General features: G+C 44.4%; 2 protein-coding genes and 1 long non-coding RNA gene across 8 annotated transcripts in view; 2 read left to right on the forward strand and 1 right to left on the reverse strand.

Moving 5' to 3' along the window:
- PMS2 (PMS1 homolog 2, mismatch repair system component) overlaps positions 1-15,021 on the forward strand; it is a 39,196-nt gene extending 24,175 nt beyond the window's left edge. Inside the window, exons 12-15 of the mRNA XM_056536033.1 lie at positions 6,501-6,668; positions 8,127-8,227; positions 11,738-11,907; positions 13,679-15,021. Coding sequence (XP_056392008.1) covers positions 6,501-6,668; positions 8,127-8,227; positions 11,738-11,907; positions 13,679-13,819 — 580 coding nt within the window. The 3' untranslated portion in view covers positions 13,820-15,021. The remainder of the gene's footprint in view (positions 1-6,500; positions 6,669-8,126; positions 8,228-11,737; positions 11,908-13,678) is intronic.
- On the reverse strand, positions 8,263-19,161 carry LOC130285000 (uncharacterized). Of its 3 annotated transcripts, none has more exons than XR_008847213.1 (3): positions 18,906-19,043; positions 11,774-11,905; positions 8,263-8,654 (listed from the first exon to the last, which is right to left on the reverse strand). It is a non-coding gene; the product is annotated as an uncharacterized LOC130285000 (long non-coding RNA). The 3 variants fall into 3 exon arrangements; XR_008847212.1 differs by having other exon boundaries at positions 8,264-8,654; positions 19,019-19,161; XR_008847211.1 differs by lacking the exon at positions 18,906-19,043 and adding an exon at positions 13,259-13,398 and having other exon boundaries at positions 8,269-8,654.
- The window catches only part of USP42 (ubiquitin specific peptidase 42), a 57,567-nt gene continuing 57,272 nt past the window's right edge, over positions 18,885-19,179 (forward strand). For all 4 annotated transcript variants that reach the window (XM_056536024.1, XM_056536029.1, XM_056536026.1 and 1 more), the window contains exon 1: positions 18,885-19,023. The gene's annotated coding sequence lies outside the window, so the exon portion shown is untranslated. The remainder of the gene's footprint in view (positions 19,024-19,179) is intronic.

Here is a 19,179-nt window from a genome sequence, read left to right on the forward strand (position 1 = left end):
CCGGGCCCGCCGCGATATGATGCGGGATCACCATGTGACCCCGCGTTATATCGCAGGACCGGGACCCAGGACGTACTCATACGTCCTGGGTCCTTAAGAGGTTAACCACTTAGGGACCAAGGGCGTACAGGTACGTCTTCGCTCCCTGGTACATAAGGACCAAGGGCATACCTGTACGCCCGTGGGAATTTCGGTCCCCGCCGCATGCAGAGCGGGGACCAGACCGGTTTCACTGCTGATATCTATCAGCAGGCACCCCGTGTAAATGCCAAGGGGGGTCATTAGACACACCCCCCATGTCGGCGATCGCCGGTGAATTTGCAGCGATTCCAGGTCATACGGGTCTCCGGTGATCCGGAAAATAAGGGGGATTGGGGTTGTCTAAGACACCGACGATCCCCCTGAAGTGATAGGAGTGAGGTGGCACCCCTCTATCCCTGCTATTGGTTGTCCAGAAGCGATGACCAAAAGCAGATCTGGGGCGGTTAACTTTCGGTTTCCCCCTACTGCCCACCCACAATAGGCCAGGCAGAAGGGGGAAACGGGCGCCGAAGTCAACTTACCCATCGGCGGCGGCAGCGGGCGGTGATCGGCGGCAGAAGGGGACGGCGATGCGGCTCCCTGGATCCTACGAAAGCCGGAGAGTTGCCTAGCAACATCTGACATCTGGAGGACTACAGTTTTGAGACCACTATACAGTGGTCTCTAAACTGTAGCCCTCCTGATGTTGCAAAACAGTTTGCTGTTTGAGCATGCCTGGATTTGTAGTTTTGCAACAGCTGGAGGGCTACAGTTTGGAGATCACTGTGCAGAGGTCTCTAAACTGTAACCCTCTAGATGTTGCAAAACTACAAATCCCACCATGCCCACTCAGCAGACAGCTGTCTCGGCATGCTGGGAGTTGTAGTTGCGTACCTCCAGCTGTTGCATAACTACATCTCCCAGCATGTCCTTCGGCGATCAGTACATGCTAAGAGTTGTAGTTTTGCAACAGCTGGGAGCGCACTGGTTGGAAAATACTGAGTTAGGTAACAGAACCTAACTGAAGGTTTTCCAACTAGTGTGCCTCCAGCTGTTGCAAAAGTACAACTCCCAGCATGCACGGTCTGTCAGTACATGCTGGGAGTTGTAGTTTTCACACGGGCGCGTTTACAGTGAGTTTCCTGCTTCAAATTTGAGCTACGGCAAATTATTCGCCGCAGCACAAACTCCTAGCGGGAAACTCACTATAAACCTCCGCCAGTGCGAATGTACCCTAAAAACACTACACTACAGTAACACATAATAAAGGGTAAAACACTACATATACACCCCCTTACACTGTTCCCCCAAACAAAAATGAAAAACGTATTGTACGACAGTTTTTCCAAAACGGATCCTCCAGCTGTTGCAAAACAATAACTCCCAGCATTTCTGGACAGCCACCTCTGGGAGTTTAGCAACAGCTGGAGGCACCCTGTTAGGGGTATTCTATGCCAGTGATTCCCAATGTCCACCCCTATGCAATCCCTAATTTAGTCCTCAAATGCACATGGCACTCTCTCACTACAGAGCCCTGTGGTATTTCAAGGAAAGAGTATAGGGCCACATATGGGGTATTTCCGTACTCGGGAGAAATTGCACTACAAATTTTGGGGGGCTTTTTCTCCTTTTACCCCTTATGAAAAGGAAAAGTTGGGGGCTACACCAGCCTGTTAGTGTAAAATTTCTTTTTTTTTTTCACACTAACATGCTGGTGTTGCGGTAAAAGGGAGAGAAAAAAAGATCCCCAAAATTGGTAACGCAATTTCTCCTGAGTACGGAAATACCCCATATGTGGGTGTAAAACAAGGCTCAGGTGTGAGAGCGCACCATGTACATTTGAGGCCTAAATTGGGGATTTGCACAGGGGTGGCTGATTTCACAGCCGTTCTGAGTCCTGACATAAACGTAAAAAAATAAATATCCACGTATGACCCCATTTTGGAAACTACACCCCTCACGGAATGTAACAAGGGGTACAGTGAGCCTTAACACCCCACAGGTGTTTGAAGAATTTTCATTACATTTGGAAGGAAAAAAAAAAAAAAAAAAAAAATAATTCACTAAAACGCTGGTGTTACCCTAAAATTTTCATTTTCACAAGGAAAAATAGGAAAAAAAAGCCCACCAAAATTTGTAACCCCATTTCTTCTGAGTAAGAAGATACCCCATATGTGGATGTAAAGTGCTCTGTGGGTGAACTACAATGCTCAGAAGAGAAGGAGCGCCATTGGGATTTTGGAGAGAAAATTTGTCCGGAATTGAAGGCCACGTGTGTTTACAAAGCCCCCATAGTGCCAGAACAATGGACCCCCCTCCACATGTGACCCCATTTTGGAAACTACACCCCTCATGTAATGTAATAAGAGGTGCACTGAGCATTTACACCCCACAGGTGTCTGACAGATTTTTGTAACAGTGGTCCGTGAAAATGAAAAATGTAATTTTTCATTTGCACAGCCCACTGTTCCAAAGATCTGTCAAATGCCAGTGGGGTGTAAATACTCACTGCACCCCTTATTAAATTCTGTGAGGGGTGTAGTTTCCAAAATGGGGTCACATGTGGAGGGGGGTCCATTGTTCTGGCACTATGGCGGCTTTGTAAACACACGTGGCCTTCAATTCCGGACAAATTTTAATTTGTCCACTGTTCTAGCACCACGGGGGACTTTGTAAATGCACATGGCCCCTGACTTCCATTCCAAACAAATTCTCTTTCCAAAAGCTCAATGTGACTCCTTCTCTTCTGAGCATTGTAGTGCGCCAGCAGAGCACTTGACGTCCACACAGGGGGTATTTCCATGTGTTAAAAAATTTGGGGAAAAAAACATCATTTACACATCCAACTTTAACAAAAAGTCATCAAACACCTGTGAGGTGTTAAGGCTCACTGTACCCCTTGTTACGTGCCTTGAGGGGTGTAGTTTCCAAAATAGTATGCTATGTGTTTTTTTTTTTTTTTCCTGTTCTGGCACCATAGGGGCTTCCTAAATGCGACATGCCCCAAAATCCATTTCAGCAAAATTTGCTTTCCAAAAGCCAAATGTGACTCCTCTTCTGAGCATTGTAGTTTGCCCGCAGAGTATTTTACATCCTAACATGGGGTATTTCCATACTCAGAAGAGAATAGATGGGGTTACAAATTTTTTTTGGGGGGGGGGGCATTTTCTCCCATTACCCTTTGAAAAAATTGTAAATTTGGGAAAAAATCTGCACTTTAGTGAAAAAAAATTTTTTTTTTTCATTTACACATCCAACTTTAACGAAAAATCGTCAAACACCTGTGGGGGGGTTAAGGCTCAGCGCACCCCTTGTTATTTGTCTTGAGGGGTGTAGTTTCCAAAATATTATGCCATGTGGGGGGTTTTCTGCTGATCTGGCACCATAGGGGCTTCCTAAATGTGACATGCCTCCCAAAAACCATTTCAGAAAAACTCGCTCTCTAAAATCCCATTGTCGCTCCTTCCCTTCTGAGCCCTCTACTGCGCCCGCTGAAAACTTTACATACACAATATGAGATATTTCCTTACTCGGGAGAAATTGGGTTACAAATTTTGAGAGGATTTTTCTCCTTTTACCCCTTGTAATAATTCAGACAAGAACATGCGAGTGTAAAAAATGAAGATTTTGAATTTTCTCCTTCACTTTGCTGCTATTCCTGTGAAACACCTAAAGGGTTAACACACATACTGAATGTTATTTTGAATACTTTGAGGGGTGCAGTTTTTATAATGGGGTCATTTATGGGGTATTTCTAATAAGAAAGCTTTTCAAATCCACTTCAAACATATATTACCTACAAGCCCAACGCCTCTTGAGCGCCTCTTGAGAAAGGAATCATCCGAAACACGTGTCGAGGTTGCAGGATCATCACTGGGAAGCCGTCAGCATGTCACAATTAGGTATTGTGTTGATTTAAGTTATTGTGTTTTTATGTGCTGACCAAACTAATACTGCTAGACTGTATATGGCATTACCGATTACTGTATATATCCCAGTGATATCCTGCTTAGCTTTGTGTTGTTTTTTTTTTAAGGGTGGGTCATTTTATGGGTGTTTTTTCTACCTGTTTTTGTATATATAATAAAGAGAAATTTTTGACTATATCTTTGGGCTAATTTTGTAGGTTATCCACTTCAAACATGAACTGGTCCATGACAAATTCCTATTTTGAAAATTTGAAGCCCTCTGATGTCTTCCAAAAGTAAAAACATGTTAACTTTATGATGCGAACATAAAGTAGACATATTGTATTTGTGAATCAAAATATAATTTATTTGGAATGTCTATTTCCCTTACAACCAGAGAGCTTCAAAGTTAGAAAAATGCAAAAATGATGCAAGTATCGACAACATTTTACCACTAACATAAAGTAGAATATGTCACGAAAAAACAATCTCTGAATCAGAATGAAAAGTAAAAGCATCCCAGAGTTATTAATGCTTAAAGTGACAGTGGTCAAATCTGCAAAAAACGCTCTGGTTCTTAAAGGGGTACTCTGCTCGTAGCATCTTATCCCCTATCCAAAGGATAGGGGATAAGGTGTCAGATCGCAGGGGTCCCGCCGCTGGGGACCCCTGGGATCTCCGCTGCAGCACCCCACTATCATTACTGCACAGAGCACACTCGCTCTGTGCGTAATGATGGGCGATACAGGAGCCGGAGCATCGTGACGTCACGGCCCTCCCCCTTATTGCAAGTCTATGGTAGGGGGCCTACGGCCCCTCCCATATACTTGTATTGAGGGGCGGGCCATGACTTAACCAGGGGCGGAGCTGTGACGTCACGATGCTCCAGCCCCTGTATTGCCCATCATTACGCACAGAGTGAGCGTGCTCTGTGCAGTAATGATAACGGGGGACTGCAGCGGAGATCCCAGGGGTCCCCAGCGGCAGGACCCCTGCGATCTGACAAGAGATCTGACTTTGGATAGGGGATAAGATGCTAGGAGCGGAGTACCCCTTTAAGGCCAAAATGGGCCTGGTCCTTAAGGGGTTAATCTTCTTTTTAATTTCCTTTGTCCTTACTGTATTTTTTTTATGTGTTCCTTGCATCCTGCTGCCTATTACCTGATGCTCTATCTTGTTTCATTCATTATATATTATGTACAGACTGGACAATTCCTAGTAATTCTGAAATATCCTGGGAATAGTGTGTGTATGTTCCATTCACTTTAGCAAGAATCTGAGAATAGAACACAACAGTATTTTATTGGGTAAATGACTAAAGAATGTTCCCAGTATTCAGTTATATGCCTGTCCACATAGGGTTAGTCATCAGAATACACCTACATCTACATTATATGAGGTATTGTGAAACACAGTAGTTTCCAGTTTAGGTTAATAAATGCATAGAGCACAAGATCCAGGCTCTCAGCTGTTATAAAACAACAAGTCCCATCATACAAGAAAGAATAGTGCAATACCCGGGGAGCCACAGGTTGGAGATAATTGCCATATAGAGGGGCACAGAGACAGCAGCCTATTATTCTTTCTATGGAATCCCTGTGCATTATAAAGGGGTTTTCACATGGATAACTATTAATTTACAAGTTGCAGAACATCCACCTGAAGTGTTCAGGTGGTCACACATGTTCAGTGGCTCAGTCAGACTACTAGGATCCTCTTGTGCACAGGTACCTGACATTGTGCAGACCAGCCAATAAGAATCTGTGTACTACAAGCGACTTCATCTCACCAGACCTGAACATGTGAGGCGGATGTTACGAGGGAATTGAAAAACCCTACAGGGCGCAATTATATTAGTACTATGACACAGGGCCAAGTTTTATATTTGTAATTTGAATACTTTACTGATAAGGGCTTTTCAAGGAAGTTAAGAGAATATCCACACAGTAATGTCCATTTAGATAAAGCTGAAACTTATTGTTACTGTGAACCCCAAGCTGTCCACTTTTCTAAATATGTACAGTGTTTAGGGGATCTGTATAATTTTTAACATAGTAGACATATACGTCTTAAACAGGTGTAGGCCAAACATTTATATCATGCTGGGGATATGGGGAAATAATATAAAATTGGGCTATACCTACCTACCCAGGTCCGCCACTGGTCCTGTTCATCTGCTTCGGGTCCCACGCTTCTTGTGTCTTCCGAGGCAAGAGCTTGGAGCAAGACCAGACCCCTTAACCAATCAATGGCTGGGACGAGACTCCTGTGTGGCCAATTTATATTCTATTATGATGAGAAGCAAGTGGCTCATTGTACAAATTGTGGATGTAGAGCCATGTTCCTGTTTGTCTATTTTTGTTTTACCTATGTGGCCAGTGATTGGCTGAGCGGGTAGGTCATGCTTCATGCTTTTGTCTCGGAAGCATTGAGACAAGACGAGCAGCGGGAGATTGAAAGCAGATGAATGAGACCTGCAGGGCACACCTTTTAATGTTTGCGTGTGTAGATGTCATGTAAATATTTTTTGTTCGTAATTCATGCCGGAAAATTCCTGTTTTTGATTTACAGCAAAGAAATGTTTGCTAAGATGGACATTATTGGGCAGTTCAATCTGGGATTCATAATCGCCAAACTAGAATCCGATCTCTTCATCATTGACCAACATGCAACAGATGAAAAGTATAACTTTGAGATGTTACAGCAGAACACTGTCCTGCAAGGGCAAAGACTTATCATGTATGTATGCATCATTTAATCCCTTAGGATAGTGGACAATTTAAAGGACATCTGTAGTGCAATATAACTTATCCCCTATCCGAAGGATAGGGGATAAGTTATAGATTGCGGAGGGTCCGAGCGATGGGGCCCCCACGGGATCTCCTGGACAGGGCCGCAGCAGTATGCTGGAAAGGGGGCATTCCATCCCCGCATGACGCAGCAGCCGACACACCCCCTCCATGTACCCCATAGTGATACAAGGAGGGGGGGTGTCTGCCGCGGCTTTCTGCTGGGGATGAAACTTCACTTCCTGCAGACTGCCGCGGCCCCCTCCAGGAGATCCCGGGGGGCCCCAGCGCTCGGACCCCCGCGATCTATAACTTATCCCCTATCCTTTGGATAGGGGATAAATTATTTTGCGCTGGAATACTCCTTTAAAGGAGTCTTCCATGAACAAATGTATGGCCTACTTACAGGATAGTCCATCAAAAGTATATTGCCAGAGTGCTGACATCCCTTTAAAAAAGCAGTTCTGCACAGCCACGGCGCCTTGATGTAAACAATGTACAGAGCCCCAGAAGCCTCAGCTTCATACATTGTGTAGTGGTGGCATTGGGTTAGTGCAGCTCTGCTCCCATTTAAAGCATAACCTGTCGCCAAGAAAACAAAACAAGGATGTTATTCACACTGTATGTATTAGGATCATGTCACTTTTATCTGTGTTGACTCTAGTTCTGGACAGATAACAGCCCCTGTGTGCTGTTCACGTCTCCTGCATTCCTCTCCATAGCAGGGGGAGTGTCTGTGAGTAAGCATGTAGTTGGCACTGAGACACAGATGAGGTGCTGCAGAGACCCAAATGACAAGACTGATGGGTGGATATCAAACTGACCTGTATGGGGAAATCTAGGGGTCAGAAATATAGTAGCCAAATATCAGGAAATATATGCATAATTTTTAACAAATACATTAGCGATTGTCCTAATCTTGCATTATCTGCTACATATTAATAATGAATGATGGTGACCGTGCCCTTTTTAAGTTAGCCATCTGTTATTTTTCTCTGGAAAACTCAAAAAGGTGGTCTTAAAAAGACAACCTGTGTCCATATGCTTTATTACAGTATATAGACATTATATTCTGGCAGGGAACAGAACAGAGCCACCTAGTGGATGTTTTTTTTTATCACATTAAACACATATAAAGGTTGAGAAATTTAACAGCAAGTAAATAGAAAATTGTCATAAGGAACAATATATTAAAAGTTTAGTTAAACAGGTCATCTTTAACCTCTGGTATATGTATGGGGCAGTAATCTCTTTCCTATTTACTCATTGCAGAATAATCACTGTAAAAAGTTCACTGAATTAATTTTTTCATTAGCTATTATGCTATAACTGGCCATTTTATATGTGAGAGAAATGGCAAAAAAGATCATGCTTTCTCCCAGTTATATTATTACATATGTAATTTCAGGCCACAGAAACTGAATTTAACTGTTGTGAATGAGACTATTCTGATGGACAACATAGAAATATTTAAGAAAAATGGTTTTGATTTTATCTTTGATGAAGACGGTATGTATGAGGAAAAATTCTTTCTTGTTCCTTTAGTTATCATTCAAGGTTTTTTTGCTGTCACGCTGTACTGTTTATATTGTATAAAAATCTCCAACCAATTTTCTAGAGTTAAATGGTTTGTCTTATGAGACAACCTATATGCTAATGCTAAAAACACTAAGCTAAGAGAAAAGGCCAAACAGACACCTTCTGATTTATATAGCAACACCATACATTTATTCCATTATTGTGGAACTATTACCAAAGAAGCAGGGAGTAATCCAAAGAAGAAAAAAGGAACTCGGCAGCAAAATCTGCTATTTACCCTTGTGCTAAAAGGTCTTGTCTGATGATAAAACCTCTTGAACGACTTCTGTGCCCTCACTGGCAGCTTCAGTCTTTAGCAAGTCATCCAAAAGACATCCTGAAAATGTTTAAAGTGTACCTGTCACCAAGGGAAAAAAAAAAAAAAAAAAAGAGGATGTTACTCACACTATAATTAGGATTATGTTCCTGTCACTTTTATCTAAGTTTATCTGTGCAGTTCTGGCTAGAGAACAGCCTCTTTGTGCTGCTTAATTCCCTTCATTCCTCTCCCTAAGGGTGCATGCACACCACGTTTTCAGGGGAAAACCGTGCGCTGCCGTACCCCAGCCGGACCGGTGCTGAAATCCATTGACTTTAATGAGCCAACCAGAGTCACCGTTTGACTACGGTCGGCTCATTTTTGGCCCGTATCCGGTTTTCTGACCGGACCTAAAACCGTAGTATACTACAGTTTTAAGTCCGGTCACAAAACCAGACACTGAGCAGAAATGAGCCGACCAGAGTCAAACAACTCTGGTCTGCTTATTAAAGTCAATGGATTTCAGCGCTGGTCTGGCTGGGGTACAGGAGCGCACGATTTTTCCCTCCCCCAGCCGGATCCAGCAGCCGAAGCCTGAAAACATGGTGTACATGCACCCTAACGGGTTTTGTCCCTGAGCAGGCTGTGTCCACTTTCATTTCCTGTGTCTCTCAGCTCCTGCTGCAGGGATCCAGATGATGTGCTGTGAGATGACTTGGCCAGAAACAAATATCAGATTAGCCTCTATAGGGATATCTAATGGCCAGAATTTTAAATTTAAATATTTTTTTAAAGATATATATTAGAGAGTTTTAGAATGACTATATCTGCAACATATCAATATTTAATATTGGTGACAGTGCCTTTTTAATGTTTCCCAGCACTGATCTAACTCTACTTTGCTTTTGTGGTTGCCGAAGCACAATGTATACCTGTATATACAACATATATTGTACCTGTCAATAAAAAAGAAAAGTTTGACAAGTCTTAGAGACATGTCAAATGTTTTTATCGTGTTCAGATCCTGACCCATCGTGAGAACAAGCTGAGAGCGAAGTGCACAGCAGTGCTCTTCTCTCCACACTGTGTTAAACCAGGATGGCCCCATAGCCGTGACAGAACACTCCAAGAGTGCGCTTTTCCCGACTCATTCTCGTGATCGGTCGGGGTCTGAACACCCTTTAGGACATATCAACAGTTTCTTTGTTTTTTTTCCCTATGATAGTTCCCATTTCATCTTCCACTTGCTTAGACATTAGGCATGGATAGACACAAGTGCCAACTGTATGCCATGCAGTTTTGTTCATGGCTTCCATTAGAATAGGACTTGTATGTGACATTCACCCAGTATGCAGTTGCTTCCTTCCATTCACAATGTCAGATCATGTGAAATTGTTACCAAAGCTCCATTTGAGAGCCACAGTCATGGAAACATGTTCAGTTCAAGATCTAACCTTGGCATTTCATTCAAAACCATGACTGGTCATTAGCTAAAGACAGTACTTAGATGTGTGCTGGGTATGAAGACATGCAATGCTACTGATGCCCCTGAATTTTACCAGCCATGCTGCCACTATAATAAAACACCCCTATCTCATCCATGCTCCACCATCATCTCTCTTCCACTAACATGAGCTGCAGGCATGGTTGGTGTTTGGAGAAGGCAGGGAACTGGGGTGTCAGGAGCCACACAGAAGAGGCTCAGAAGCTACACTATGGCCACTGCCGTTTTATAAATTTCAGTCAGGTTACATTAAATGGGCACTGTCAGATTCAAAAACTTTTTATATATTGTACATCTTGGCAAAACATTAACCTTTCTAATATACTTCATATTAAAATGTTATTTCCTTTTTATAGAAATCATAGCTTATAAAATCATGGCTTTGTCAAAGCTGAAGCACAGGCATGTACAAAGTCCAGTAAGTGAGGGTGGGCTAGCACTCCTCTGTGTTCTCTCCTGTCTGATAACACTCCTTTGTGCTCTCTCCTGTCTGATAGGACTCCTCTGTGCTCTCTCCTGTCTGATAGCACTCCTCTGTGCTCTCTCCTGTCTGATAGTACTCCTCTGTGCTCTTTCCTGTCTGATAGTACTCCTCTGTGCTCTCTCCTGTCTGATAGAACTCATCTGTGCTCTCTCCTGTCTGATAGGACTCCTCTGTGCTCTCTCCTGTCTGATAACACTCCTTTGTGCTCTCTCCTGTCTGATAGGACTCCTCTGTGCTCTCTCCTGTCTGATAGCACTCCTCTGTACTCTCTCCTGTCTGATAACACTCCTTTGTGCTCTCTCCTGTCTGATAGGACTCCTCTGTGCTCTCTCCTGTCTGATAGAACTCATCTGTGTTCTCTCCTGTCTGATAATACTCCTCTGTACTCTCTCCTGTCTGATAGGACTCCTCTGTGCTCTCTCCTGTCTGATATGACTCCTCTGTGCTCTCTCCTGTCTGATAGGACTCCTCTGTGCTCTCTCCTGTCTGATAGGACTCCTCTGTGCTCTCTCCTGCCTGATAGGACTCCTCTGTGCTTTCTCCTGCCTGATAGGACTCCTCTGTGCTCTCTCCTGCCTGATAGGACTCCTCTGTGCTTTCTCCTGTCTGATAGCTCTCCTCTGTGCTCTCTCCTGTTTGATAGCTCTCCTCTGTGCTCTCTCCTGTCTGATAGCACTCCTCTGTGCTCTCTCCTGTCTTATCAGACAGGAGAGAGCACAGAGGAGGGCTAGCCCACCCTCCCTTACTGGACTTTGTCCAAGCTGAAGCACAGGTATGGACAACGCCATGATTTTATAAGCCATGATTTCTTTGAAGTATATTAGAAAGGTTAATGTTTTGCCAAGATGTACAACATATAAAAAGTTTTTGTATCTGACAGTGACCATTTATAATGAACTTTCCAACCAATTTTTGAGAGACGTGGACCTACAGTCTACAGGAATCTTCACTGGTAAATAATAATTTCTACTGTTCATATGGATAAGTTTATTTGCTCCGTGTTACAACAAAAAAGGAGTTGTTCAGATGAATATCAATAACTGACCGCAGCAGCTGAGTACCAGTGCTTACATTTTTCCCCCACCACGAGCACAGACATATAATAATATTTCTTCAGACAACCTTTTTTAACACATTTAGCATCTAACAGACTGATTATTATTTATTGATTTAATTGTTTATGTATTTTTACAGCTCCTATCTTGGAAAGAGTAAAGTTAGTTTCCTTACCAACTAGCAAAAATTGGACCTTTGGCCAGCAAGACATCGAGGAATTAATCTTTATGCTTAGTGACTCTCCGGGTGTTATGTGCAGACCATCTCGGGTACAGCAGATGTTTGCCTCAAGAGCGTGCAGGAAATCTGTAAGTGAAGACTTGTATCTATTAGATACTTTTCAGTGTTTACAGCAAGAAGCTAAATACAGATATCTCAAAGAAAATCTATCGTCAGAATCTACTCCTGTAGACTGCTCTCACTACTGTGTGTGACCTGGAATCATCTTTCTAAAGTTATATCCAGTAGTCAAATGTAGCACTGCAGACACTGTAAAATAAAAGTACTTTGAAAAACTTTGAAAGGCTGAGGACACCTTTACAATGCATTTGTTTTATTTTTGCTTTGTACTCATGATACAAACAACATTTTCTCTGTAGGTCTGTATTCTAAAGAAAAACTGCCAAGGCTATGTTCACACGGAGGAATTTCCAGGCGGAAAATTTACTGCCCATTGAGTTTGAATGGGGATTCTGCTGTTCCATTGACATGGTGGGATTTCTGCTGCAGAATCCCATTGAAGTCAGTGGGACTGTGAATTCCATCCAGAATCTGTGTTGATGTTGACAGTACAGAAATTCTGCATAAATTCTGCACATATTCCATAAAAATCCACAGCCAGCTTTACAGAACAGAATTTGAGTGGAATTACAGAAATTCCACTGTGTAAACATAGCCTTAGGGTCTATTCACACGGCAGAGTTTCCGCTTGCGGAATTCCGCCTCAAATTCAAGCCCATAGACTTCTATGAGATTCCGCACTCCCATTCACACTTCTGAATTTTCGCTTGCGCTTCCGCACCAATTCCGCAAGCAGAAATTCAGAAGTGTGAATGGAAGTGCGAAATCACATTGAAGTCCGCTTTAATTTGAGGCGGAATTCCGCAAGCGGAAACTCTGCTGTGTGAATACAGACTTGCTGTGTCCTATTCAGTGAAAAGTCCTTTAGAGAATCCACCTTGACAGCTGTTCTTTTTACTCTCCTAAAGGACCTTCTAAGCCCCCCCTTTCACACTACCGTTCCGCTCCGTCAAGAACGTCAGTTAAAGTTTTTTTGTTTTTTTGTGCCTTTAACAGTCGTTCTCGTGACACGGCAACAACGGGTCCCAACGGGTCCCATTTACTGTTATAGGGTCTGTCGGGCGCCGTTGTTTTTTTAGGGGAATAGCGGGAGAAAAAGACGGAGCAAGCAGTATTTTTTCTCCCACTTTCCCCCCCCCCGGCTCTCCTGTCGGGCGTCACACTGCAATGTCATAACGGCAGTGTGAAAGGAGCCTAAGCTGCTTGACAAGATTAAAACATTTTTTGCTTGGAAATTCCGTTGCAGCAGAGTCCATTTGTTATCAATGGGGTTCTGCTTCAATGTGTATTTCAACCTCCACAGAAAAAAAATTACTTGTCAATTCATTTTGTGTAATTCACTCAAAAATGCATTGCCACCTATGGAGATGTGTTTCTTCCAGCGGTCCTAGCGCTGGCATGTTCAGGCGGTGCCTGCTGTCTGCGGAGTGCAGAAATTTTCCGGCCAGACCTTGGGAACATACCCTAAAAGTTCCTTCAGAAGAGATGGGCTGATAAGAGACCCATCAAAGAAAAGCTTCACAGATGAGACAAGTGTAAAAGGGAAAGAGAGCAACATTTTTAATAAAAACCAATGGAGAAGATGTTTTTGACCCATAATAAGTGCAAAACAAGAATAAAAAAATGCATTTCAAGGTGTTTATAGAATTGGAGGTGCTACATCCGTATTATTATACTTGACAGCTTTTTAGAGTGTGACCATGATCCTTTCCTGGTGCTTCAGAGCTCACTGACTAGTAGTAACATGGTTGGGTTCTCTTTGTCTCTCTTTGCCATCAGGTGATGATAGGAACGGCCTTAAACACTCATGAAATGAGAAAACTGGTGATACACATGGGAGAAATTGAGCAGCCATGGAACTGTCCCCATGGGAGGCCGACAATGAGGCACCTTGCTAGCCTGGATATGATCGACTTTTGAGTAACATACGCAGAGGATGAAGAGGCACAAAAAGAAAATTACTTATATTAGAGACTTTTATGGTTCTCCATTACAGCAGCAGCCACACCCATATGTTTTATCTCATAACAGACCGTATTTTATGATTTACTTATTATTAAAAAAAATATATATATTTTATAAAGCCCAAGTTTCAGGTTTTATTACTTGTTGATATTAAGAAATAAATATTTTTTTTCTATAAACCTTTGTGTATGTCCTCATTTAGTTGTGTATTCTTTACTAGCTACGATAGCTGAGCATTACCAGTATGAGGGAACAAACACACTACATTCCTGTCGCTGTTAATCATATCCGTCTGCACCCCGCCAAAAAGAGGATTCTGACGTATACTGTTGACAGTGAACCATTCACTGCTATGGCTGAAAGTAGTCGCCTATTGACTCCTTTCAGAACGTAAGGGCCATTTCAAGGGCTCAAGAGCAGCACTAGTCATGAGTGTGCTTTAAATAGTGGCTACATCCCGAACTGAGTCACCAGGGGTGACTCCACTCAGCCATAGAAGTGAAAGGGGTCCACTGATCCCAAAATGGCATCCCGTTTTCGACAGGGTGCCAACCAATTCAAATAACAACGGCAGGAAGGTAATGTGAACATACCCTCAGACCAATTTGGTAGCAGTATAGGAAAAACTACAACTGTGGTGGATGCTCATATTGTAGGACCCAGATATTCTTCTGCTGCCCTGTTCAATTATTAAATAAGTCCTAAGGAAGAATGAATCTTTAGAGCAGTGTTTCCCAACCAAGGTGCCTCCAGATGTTGCAAAACTACAACTCCCAACATGCCTGGACAGCCTTTGGCATTTTGCAGGGCCCTTTAACATCTCAGGGCTTGCTGATAACATACAGGCACGTCTGTTACCAGGGTGGAAGACATCAGTGACGTCACGAGCCCCATCAGAGAGCAGTGCGGCAGAGTTCCAGGCTGCCGAAGCCACCACACTGTACTGTTTTATTAGTAAGGGGGTGACAAGCCTTCTCAAAATGTTTGATTTAAAAATATCTATGTATAACGTGTACTGTTTTAGGTTTGGGCCTGCTGCATAGGCTGTATCAGGGCACGCTGGGCATTGTAGTTAGTAACTGCTGCATTTCCCACCCTAGGCTTATACTCGAGTCAATACATTTTTTTTTTTTTTTTTTTTTTTTTTTTTTTTTTTTTTTTTTGTCCATTTTTTTTATTTATTTTTGTGGTAAAATTTAGGTGCATCGGTTTATATTCGGGTCGACTTATACTCGAGTATATACGGTAAGTTTGAATTTTTCATAACTTGTAAGAAATAATTTGTCCTAATTCTTTTCTGTCTCTATTCTTCTAACTCCCAGCATGCCTTTGGCTGTCCAGTAGTTTTGCAAAACTGGCAGCACGCTGTTTGGGAAAACACTGATCTAAATGATGTCACAGCAGAAAGGAAGTTAATAACTAGTGTGATCCTCTCTCACTCCACAAATGTGCCAGGTAACGCAATCACATGGAAAACTGCATCATTTTGGGGAATATTTTTTTAAGCAAAAAGAAAAAAAATCACCACAAAAACAACAGTTTATGAATGAGGCCTAGGGTGTGTTCACACGGGCGGGCTCTCTGCAGCATATTTTCGGCAGCAGAATTGCTGCTGTGGAAAATCTACCGCGATCCTATTAACTTCAATGGGGTCTGCAGCAGATCTGAAAGTTTTGAGCCCACCCCCATTCATACTTGCAGCAGGAAACCAAAAAAATAAAAATTCTGCACGGACATTCCTCTGCAGCAGAGTCCCATTGATTTCAAATTTCGCCAAGTTCTCTATCTTCTTGTCCGCCGGATCCTCAGGTGATGCTGCGTCTGTCAGAGGCAGGGTAGTAGTTTTTGGACAGACAAGAAACTGGAGGATCTACTACAGGTGGAGCTGTCCACCTTGAAATCCGGAGGAAAGGGAAATTACGTTTGAATCTTCTTGGTTCCCTGGAAACATTTGTCCGGATGCTTCCAAGCCGCGTCCAGTAAGACGTCAAATTCAGCATGAGAACTGAAAGCCTAGGGGGAATGCCGAGAGCGGCGAAAAGAAACTTCTGGATCAGGATCCTAAGTTCTTGGGTCCTCCAGATGAAGTGTGTCCCTGATGGCTGACACCAAGCTGTCCACCATACCAGACACGGCAGAGTGGTTCTCATGATCGAAGGTGGATTCTGACCAGTCATCCTCTACTTCCCCTGGAGAGTGGGAGCGTGCTGTGGTAGCCTTAGACTGGGTCGTGTTAGACCTAGAACAAGGAGTTGGGGACCTGGGATGGTAGCCTGGGGGTGGGGAGGTAGGAAGCAGGCTGTGCTGTGGTAGCCTTAGACTGGGGCGTGTTAGACCTAGAACAAGGAGTTGGGGACCTGGGATGGTAGCCTGTCTGGGGAGCTGGGAAGCAGGTTGTGCTGTGTCCCGGCTGGAGCTGCAGAGGCAGGTGACAGCTGAGTCTGCAGGCAGAGAGAAGGGGGAGGTGCCGGCTGCACTGACCCAGGAACAGAGCAGTCACAGTACCAGAACGGCGTCCTATTGGAGCCAGAGAGGGAGGCATCCAGAAATTAACCCCCAAAGCGCGCACTGATAGGGGAATCATTGGCCGCAGAAAAGAGTAGGGTGGGCGCCCCACCAGCGCGCCCGTTATATAGGAAGTGGGCGGAGCTAAGTCCAGACACAGGCAGCAGCCTCAATTAATATGCACCCCGCAGCACGTACATGCCCAAGAAGCGGGTGAAAACGAAAGTAAAAGTGTGCCGCAGCGGAGCTGACAGAGGCTGCGGACAGGCGTTGGAGCATTGAAAACTCTAGTAAGCAGTGCTGGCGGTGGGGGGAGGTTGCCCCGCTAACCCCTGACATGTGCATAGAGGGAGAAGACCCGGAGGCTGAAAACCCCTAACATTAATAAAAGGTAGCCATCACCCCCAGGAAAATCCCCCTGGGCCCCAGATAATAGGGGACCCCAAGAGGCAGATGAAGAGGTGCTGTGGAAAGGAGAGTGACATACTCACCCTAATCCGCCATACTCACCTAAGATGTCTTCAGCCAGGTATGATCACCTGTATCATGTCAGGCTGAGACAGCAGGACGAGCAGGGAAGGTAGGGGGACCCTGACCAAAGGTACAACCCCAGGTGCTAGTCGTTGGGGGAAGGGGTTAACGGGGCATATCTGCCCCATAGCTGCATATGGGGGAACAGGTAGCGCCATGCTCCTGAACCCCCTGAAAAAAGAAATTAAAAAAGAGAAAAGAACCTACAAACAGGCCCTAGCTATAAAATAAAAAGAGAACACCAGACCTGTGTCTGCCTCCCACTGACACTAAGCTAATACTGATGAGCTCAGGGTCAGTAGGCGGGGTATAGCCTGCCAGGAGGGGCCAACTTTCTTTTTGTTGCCTAGTGGCAGCAAGATATACCCACGGTCTTTGTGTCCCCCAATGGAGCTGATCGAGAAATCTGATTTCCGTGCCCGCTCCACAGACATGCCTATTCTTTCTGAGGACACTGGAGTTTGAATCCGGTGTCCAGTGTGAACAGTGCAGCAGAATCCCATTGATATCAATGCTGGGGAATCTCCATGCGGAATTCCACAAGAAATTCCATTGAGTGAACATAGCCTACGTCTTTCCTCCTATATTTTTATTTCCTATTGAATCCACTTCTGGCTTTGGTTCAAAAACTTAAAGTGTACCCGTCAGATCCAACAAAAAAACTTTTAAAAAAAATATATCACTGAGTACCACATTTTTATGTGTCTAGCACTATTATTTATTTTTTATTACACTTTTAGTTTAGCTCACTAGTCTGAATTCCGCTCAAAGGGAGGGGGCGTGGCCTCACTGTGCAGGTCTCCGTCCCCTCCCTCTGTCTGCTCACATCTCCCCTAGCATTAAAGGGGTACTCCATTACCTTGCTGCCGGAGCTCCGCTTTCCAGCGTAAGGAAGTTATTTTTCTGAAATATGTGTGTTCAGGGCCACCCCTCGGGACATCAGGCCCGCCCCCTCAACGAAAGTCTATGGGAAGGGGGCGCGACAGCCTTCCCATAGATTTTCGTTGAGGGGGCGGGCGTGACGTCAGGAGGGGTGGCTCTGAACACGGAAGCCCGCACACACATTGTTTGGAACAATAACTTCCGGATGCTGGAAAGCGGAGCTCTGACAGCTAGGTAACGGAGTACCCCTTTAACAAAACTCCCAGCTTGTCCTCACTGACAGTAGCGGGACGCAAGCTGACAGTGGGAGGATTTTTCCTCCAGCTGTGACCCCTGCACTGATAGCTGTCAATCAAAAAACTGTGTCCATGACATAGGTGATGATGCATGGACACAGCAGGACTAGTATGTGTCCAAGCAGGAGGGGGGGGGGGGGGGGAAGGGAGGGCAGTTGTTTGACTGGCTTTTTCAGTATGAAATACAGAAAATGTTCTAATGAAAGCAATTGCTTGGTTATACATGCTTTACAACATATCAAAAGTTTTTGCATCTGACAGGGCCCATTTAAAAAACTGCACAGCCAAAGGCTGTCCGGGATTGCTAGGAGTTGTAGTTTTGCAACAGCTTAAAGCACGCTGGTCGGAAAACACTTCCCTAACTAAATCCAGAGATTTCAGATTCGATTTCTGATCGAGTTTTAAGGTAGCAATGCAGGTGTGAATGTGCGCTAAGGGTATGTTCACACAAGATATATGCAGCAAAATTTCACAGCGTTTCCGTACAAAAAATAAAATATAAAACAGAGGAAGATTTGCAAGAAGAAACAAAACGCTTCGTGTGAAGGCAGAACCTGCTCACACACGTGCGGTTCCTCCCGCCCATTGTAGGCCACACAATACGAGCCCCTGAGAATTCCAGCGGGGGAAAAAAAAAAAGTGTCGAAATCAGGTCACATGACTCTGACGTCACCAGTGTCCCCTATCCACGATAGGCACTTTTTGATTTAACACACGGGCGAATAGAAAGTGAACGGCTGTGATTGGTGGTCGCGGGCAGGGCGCTGTGTGACGTCACGATGACGTTCCGCCCATTCCTAAAGGTTCCGCCTTGTTTCCGTGGTTACCCGGATATAGGCGGTGTAAGGAGAACGTCATTGTTCAGACACTTCCCCCGGCAGATATAGGAGGTTATGGAGGCGGCCGGGGACGTTCGGCGGATTTAATTCGGTTACGCCACCTGAGGTAACGTGGATACGGCGTCGGAGGGAGGGGCGTGGTGGTGTGTGCACTGACAGGAGCGGGGTGACAGAAGCGCGGCGCCGGGCTGGTCGCCATGGTGAGGCCTGCGCCGGCTCTGTAGGCCCTCCCGCCCTCTGCCCATTGTATGGCCTGAGCGGC

The sequence above is a fragment of the Hyla sarda genome, chromosome 8, assembly GCF_029499605.1.
Source record: "Hyla sarda isolate aHylSar1 chromosome 8, aHylSar1.hap1, whole genome shotgun sequence".
NCBI classification, from domain to species: Eukaryota; Metazoa; Chordata; class Amphibia; order Anura; family Hylidae; genus Hyla; species Hyla sarda.